The sequence below is a fragment of the Hippocampus comes genome, unplaced genomic scaffold (assembly GCF_001891065.2).
Source record: "Hippocampus comes isolate QL1 unplaced genomic scaffold, H_comes_QL1_v1.1 scaffold189, whole genome shotgun sequence".
NCBI classification, from domain to species: Eukaryota; Metazoa; Chordata; class Actinopteri; order Syngnathiformes; family Syngnathidae; genus Hippocampus; species Hippocampus comes.
The window spans coordinates 131447-138245 of record NW_017804802.1 but is presented as its reverse complement, the minus strand read 5'-3'; the positions used below and the strand labels follow the sequence as shown (position 1 = coordinate 138245).

General features: G+C 51.9%; 1 protein-coding gene across 1 annotated transcript in view; it reads left to right on the top strand.

Annotated features, from left to right (window-relative positions):
- Positions 1 to 6799, top strand: part of LOC109530038 (titin-like) — a 213785-nt gene that overhangs the window by 109536 nt on the left and 97450 nt on the right. The window contains 11 exon segments of the mRNA XM_019893583.1: positions 1255 to 1521; positions 2319 to 2416; positions 2520 to 2688; positions 2887 to 3156; positions 3325 to 3591; positions 3806 to 4084; positions 4241 to 4649; positions 5106 to 5230; positions 5308 to 5574; positions 5737 to 6006; positions 6244 to 6543. Coding sequence (XP_019749142.1) covers positions 1255 to 1521; positions 2319 to 2416; positions 2520 to 2688; positions 2887 to 3156; positions 3325 to 3591; positions 3806 to 4084; positions 4241 to 4649; positions 5106 to 5230; positions 5308 to 5574; positions 5737 to 6006; positions 6244 to 6543 — 2721 coding nt within the window.

Below are 6799 nucleotides of genomic sequence, written 5' to 3'. Positions count from 1 at the left end.
CGGTTCGCAGATGGCGGGTGGCAGCTGGCGGGTCGCGGGTGGCCGCCCGCTTTTCACACATTGTCTTTTTTAACACCGTCAGGCGCCCGGCCATAGAAAGCGCTGCTAGTTTCCTTCGGGTTTTCCGTGATCGGCCCTGCTCTCACGTTTTGAACGCAGCACAGGAAAAACGCCAAGTCATCCCGTCACACTTTATTTTCACCAAGGCGATCATAGTTTGGGGGGGCCTCCATGAAAGAAAGCTTTTCCTAACCTTTTCAAAATTCAAATGGTTTCAATTCGCTTTGAGAGCCCGCTTGTTAGTTTTGAATCGGCAGGGAACTACTTGGTTTTTGTTCCCTTCTTATCCGTTTGGGCGTGACTAAGTCCTGCATCAGACAGTGCAAGAAACCCCAGTTCTCAAACAACTGTCGGACCATCTTCTGTACGGCCCAACAGCCCTGAAAGAAGTAGACTGCAAAGAACCCCTAAGAAATACCCTGATTAATATGAAACGGAGCATTATTTGCCCTTGACTTGCAGTGAGTTCTTCAACTGTTGTTTTTAAAGCATTCACTGGGGGAAAAAAAAAAAAACAACCTGTCGATTCATTGTGTAAATTTGCGGTAGCGCTTCTGGCATGGGGTAGCTTCCAGGCCCACCGGCAGTACCTGAAAAATAGAGGCTATATTGCAACCGGATTTTAATAAAAGAAACGGACACGAACGCATCAAGTTATCTAAAGCCACTGAACGAATGAGGAAAGACTGAATTCTTGTGTAACAAATACTCTGTACTGAATTTAATATAAACAGGTTAGAAACATGTAACGGACACAATTGCGTGGTTGAATTCAATTTTGTTCAGTATTGGGCATCTCTGAGTTTACAATGCATGTCATGCATGAAACAAAGGTCAAGGATGGCTCCATGAACAAGAACTAAGGTGTCATCACCACAATCGTTCTTAGAGTGGTGCCTTCATTTCGAGGCCTTAGCCATAAAAGAAAACGAATCACAAGCAGCATTCAAGGGCCCAGACTGACCTTCTCACTTTGACCTGCAGGTGGTACTGAAGTTGGAGGGCAAAGTCCATAGCATGACCCTAAGGGACGTTCAGCTGCATGAAGCGGGACAAGTTCGACTCACCACCAAAGACTGCCGAAGCGACGCCAGACTCATTGTCAAAGGTGGCCCGTCGAAAGCCAAATGGGGGGGCCGCTCGCTTGTCCCGGATCGGTACTGAAAGTGCTTTGTTGTCGTTTGGGATGTTCAGAGCCACCGGTGGAGTTCACCAAGCCGCTGGAGGACCAGACGGTGGAGGAGGAGGCCACCGCCACTCTGGAGTGTGAAGTCTCCCGGGACAATGCCGAGGTGTGCTGGTTCAGAGATGGGCAGGAGATCCACAAGAGCAAAAAGTACGAGATGCTTGTGGACGGACGCAAAAGGACGCTGCTCATCCACCGATGCGCCCTGGACGACTCCTGGACCTACTCCTGCGCTGCCAAAGAATTCAAGACCTCCTGCTTCCTCAACGTCGAACGTGAGTACCAGCACCCACTAAATGAGAAACGCAACCTTTGGAGACCACTTTTGGGCAAGCTTTAAAAAAAACTTAGTTGACTTGGTGCGGCTCACTTCCTGATCTCTGGAGGGAAAAACCTTTATGTTTCTAAGTCAGGTAGTCACCAAAAAGTGAAACTCTGGTTGGGGTTCCACCACGAGAGAATTCAGGATTCTCCCCTCTTTGTCAACACTGGATGCAAGTACCTCACCCGCTTCCACAACTACTCAGGCTCTAGAAAAGGGGTCCCAAACTTGCATCCCTGCATGTTTTCCACATCACTGCCCACACCTGATGCAAATGATCGGCTGAGTTTGAGACCGCCTGCTCTCAAACCCTGCTTTTACAACCCATTGAGAACAAGCGCCGAGGACTCAGTTGGGTTGAACTGGATTGAGTGGGGTTCACTTACTTTTCTCTGGAAGAAAGAGCTTTACGTTGGACTTCAGAAATTCATTAGAAAGTGACAAGCTAGTTGGAGTTCGTCATGGGGAACTGGGAAACACTCATCATGTTTCACGAGGATGTTTCACAAAGGCCTTAATTTGAAGACCGAGCTGGTCTTATTGAATCTCGGGAACTGATGGGGTTCACGTTTCATTCTCTGGAGGTGAACGCTTTCAGTTTTCAGTTATTTATTGACCATAAAAAGCCAGGAGGAGTTCCACCTGGGTCTGTCCAGGAGGTTCAGGGTTTCTTCAGGGTTTATGAGGAATCTTTCACAAAGCCCTGAGCTAAAGACTGAGGCTGTGTAACTTTTGTGTCCCTCCCCACAGCTCTGCATGCGGAGTTTTCCAAGCCACTCCATGACTTGGAGGTGCCAGAGAAGGAATCTGCCAGGTTCGAGTGTGAATTATCCCGAGAGAATGTGAAGGTGAGCTCGGTCGCCAATGGGCCGTCATTGTTGCCAGCCCCCGTGCGGTCATTGTCGTTCAACTTCATGTCGGACAATTTTCGTCCCCGCTGCTTCCTCGCAGGTCCGCTGGTTCAAGGACGGGTGTGAAATCCGAAAAGGGAAGAAGTACGAAATTTCTGCTCTGGGACGCCAACACGTCCTTGTTGTGCACAAGTCGGTGATGGATGATGAAGCCGAGTATGAGTGCGACGCCAAGACCTCCAAGACCTCCGGCATGCTTACTGTTATCGGTAAGAAGAACGGCGCTTGCCCCAGTGGTTGTATTTCAAAACAAACAAAACAAAACAAACAAAGACTGACTTCGAACAAGTACCCCGATTGTGTCCAGCATAAAATATAGTAGTGAGCAGGTCTAAGTGTTCATGAACTCAGGAGAACATGACAATGATTGATGAGGTGTGCCTCAAGCTGGTGGTGGTCTCTCACAGAGGAGGAGGCCAGGTTCACCAAGAACCTGTCCAACGTGGAGGGAACCGAGACCGACAGCGTCAAGCTCATCTGCGAAGTCTCCAAACCCGAGGCCGACGTCATCTGGTACAAGGGCGACGAGGAGTTGCCGGAGGGCGGCCGCTATGAGCACATTGTGGACGGCAGGAGGAGGATCCTCCTCATTCAGGACCTGAAGATGCCAGACGCCGGAGAGTACAACTGCCGGCTCAGTCCCAGGGTCAGAACCTCAGGAAACCTCAGGGTCAACGGTACGCACACTTCCGCTTCCTGTCCGACGGCTGTTTTTTCACAATGCTTTGCCTCCTCAACTTGGGAATTTCATTCATTCGGCCACCAATCGAATAACTCCTTTCCACGTGACTCAGGTGTTTTCTTGTCTCATCCAAACTTCTGCTTCTTCTCCCCCGCTGTTCTAGAACTGGCGGCCGAGTTTCTCTCCAGGCCTCGCAGCATTGAGGTGGTGGAGGGCGAAAAGGCCGAGTTCACCTGCACCGTGTCCAAGGAGACCTTTGAGGTTAAATGGCAGAAGGACGCCAAGGAGCTGGAGGCCGGGGACAAGTACCAGATGATCAGTGATGGCAAGAGAAGGACTTTGGTCATCACGAACTGTGAGCTCAGCGACGAGTGCAAGTACCTGGTCGCGATCGGAGCCACCAAAGCCAGCGCCCATCTGACGGTACTTGGTAAGGAATGACAAAAAGTAACCCCGCTGGGGTTTTTCCTGCTCCAAATGAATGCCGCAATTGCAGTTGAAAATGGTGCCGGTCAGATAACGCTTGTCATGGGCTCCCTAACGCGCACCGTAATTTGGCGGAGGCGGCCACCTCCATATTTGATGGCCGCGTTGGAGCACTTTTTGCCATGAGGCTAATTTCAATGTCACCCGCTGGCCTACAGAGAAGCTGAGGATCATCACGCCGCTAAAGGACACGGAGGCCGGAGAAGGTCAGGAAGTGGTCCTGAATTGCGAGGTGAACAATGAGGGCGCCAAGGCCAAGTGGCTGAAAGACGAGGAGACGGTTTTCGAAAGCAGCAAGTACGTGATGGGCCAGCGAGATAACATCTTCTCGCTGAGGATCCGAGACGCGCAGCAGGGCGACCGAGCCAACTACAGCGTCCACCTAAGCAATCACAGAGGAGAACAGGCCAAGAGCTCCTGCGCACTTGTCGTCAAAGGTGAGTCCGGCTCGTGGGTCGTCATTTTGTTTCACGGCAGTACCTGCGCTTTTGTCACTTGGTTTGCTACCTTGCGATATATGCAGATGTTTCCGGGGAAGGTATTTGACAACGTTCCCTGGGCCGAGGCTCACGTTCTGATGTTTGCGTTCGCAGAGGAACGTTTGAGGATTGTGGTCCCTCCGGAGGACGTGGACACGCAGGAGAAGAAGACGGTCAGCTTCTCTTGCAAGGTCAACCGCCACAACGTAACTCTGAAGTGGCTCAAGGCCGGCGAGGAGGTGATTTTCAGCAAGCGCCTCGTCTACCGGGTGGACAAAGACAAGCACACGCTGACCATCAAGGACTGCACGTTGGCGGACGAGGGCGAGTACACGGTGGTGGCCGGCGACGACAAGTCGACGGCCGAGCTGATCATCAGCGAGGCGCCCGCCGACTTTGCCATGCACTTGAAGGACCAGACCGTCACCGAGTTCGAGGACGCCGAGTTCTCCTGCAAGCTGACCAAAGCCAAGGTCGAGGTCAAGTGGTACAGGGACGGACGCGAGATCAGAGAAGGACCCAGGTGTTTGGGCTTCACCCACTGTTTGCACAGCCGCACTTGTTGACGCTTGCTGAACAGCGGTCACACCTGCATTTCAAAAAAAATCACCTGTCGAAATTTCAAAACGAAAGGCCAAAAACAACATTTGTAGAGCTACCTCGAATGTCCGCCTTTTTTCAACTATTTCAACCCTTCCGACTGCAACTGTTCAGCTCATACTCATTCCAAAAGCGTTTCCACATTTCAAAATAAGAGTAAAACATGCAGAAGTAAATCGGACATGGTTTCCATTCCAAGAAGTTTTTCACACTTCAATTCCCAAATCCTCCCTCCAAAATGGTGACAATGAAGAGATATATTCCGCACGTCTCACATTTTACGCGTCAACAATTGGGCTCTGCTTCATCTCTTCATTATTCACGCAAACTTTCAACACAAAATGCATTCTCTAAAAAAACATCTTCCGTCTTCTCCTAGATACACGTTTGAAAAAGACGGAAACATGTGCTACTTGCGCATCAAAGAGTGTCGACCGGACGACGAGTGCGAGTACGCGTGCGGCATCGATGACAAACGGTCCAGAGCCAGGCTCTTTGTAGAAGGTGAGACTGGCGGGTGATGCTCTGTTTGCGACTTCCTCCGAGCTCCGCGACCTCACGCCTGGGCTTGCGCTCCGCAGAGACCCCGGTGGAGATCGTCAGGCCGCCGCAGGACATTTTGGAGCCGCCCGGCTCGGACGTGGTGTTTGAGGTGGAGCTCAACAAGGACAGAGTCCAAGTCAAGTGGTTGAGGAACAACATGACCGTCGTGCAGGGAGACAAATACCAGATGATGAGCGAAGGGAAAGTCCACCGGCTGCAGGTCTCCGAGATCCGTCCTCGAGACCAGGGCGAGTACAGAGTGGTGGTCAAGGACAAAGACGCCAAGGCCAAGCTGGAGCTGGCGGGTAAGAGACCGTGGGTCGCCAAATGGATTCTTTTTTTAATCTAGCGGCAACCTTCTCCACCTTTTCACGACCGCTTCTATTGCTTGGATGAACGTTCTTTTTGACTGGCTGTCTTTTTCTTTCCGTCTTCCTTGCGACTCCGCCCTGATCTTGCTCCTGCAGCGGCGCCCCAGATCAAGACCACTGACCAAAACTACGTCACCGACTCGGGGAAACCCCTGGTCATGACGGTCCCCTTCAGCGCCTACCCTCAAGCCAAAGCCGACTGGCTGTACGACAACTTGAGTCTGCCCCAGGATAGCGTCTACACTTCTCCCGACTGCACAGAGTACCGGATGAAGGACCCCAGAAAGTCTGACGAGGGTCGCTACAAGGTCATCGTAAAGAACAAACACGGAGAGGGCGAAGCCCGCGTCAACCTGGACGTCATCGGTAGGGTTTTCCGTGCCTCGGTAACCAAGCAACCAGCAAAAACATGCCGCCAAAGTCCTACTTGGATTGCTTTTGGCCTGAATGCAAACATCGGGAATCGGTGATTGAGCGAATCAAGCAAATTGGGAAATATGTCATTTTCACGAATATGCGGGGCTCGCGTGGGGTCGGGTCGTTTGGGGTGCGTCGGTAGGCCGATCACATCAGGAATAAAACCCGTGTCTGTTCGGACCCCAGATGTCCCGGGGCCTGTGAGGAACCTGCAGGTCGTGGACACCGCAGACGGAGAGGTCAGCTTGGCGTGGGAGGAACCAGAGAACGACGGCGGAAGCAAAGTCATCGAGTACGTGGTGGACAGACGGGACGTGAAACGCAAGACCTGGACGCTGGCCACGCAGCACGCCGAGAGCCCAGAGTACACCGTGACCGGACTCCAGAAGGACTCCATGTACCTCTTCAGAGTCTGCGCCCGAAACCGAGTTGGCAGCGGACCCCACGTGGAAACGGACGAACCCGTCCAGGCCAAGAACAAGTTTGGTATGGGAGTCGTTTGAAGCTCATCTGAAGAACATTCACACAAAAGTGCACGTTGTTCTCCAAATGCACAAAAGGGTCTGATGAGTCCGCAAATTTTCGCTGCTCTGCTCCCTCCGCGTTTCGCCGCTGATTCAAACCGTTGCAAGGTCACCTTGTTCTCCTCATTCAGGAGGTCCGAGCGGCTTGTTTCGGTCCCATCTGACCAAAATTACACCGCGTCCAAGTGAAGGCTCGGTTGAGCAAGATAAGCGCTCAG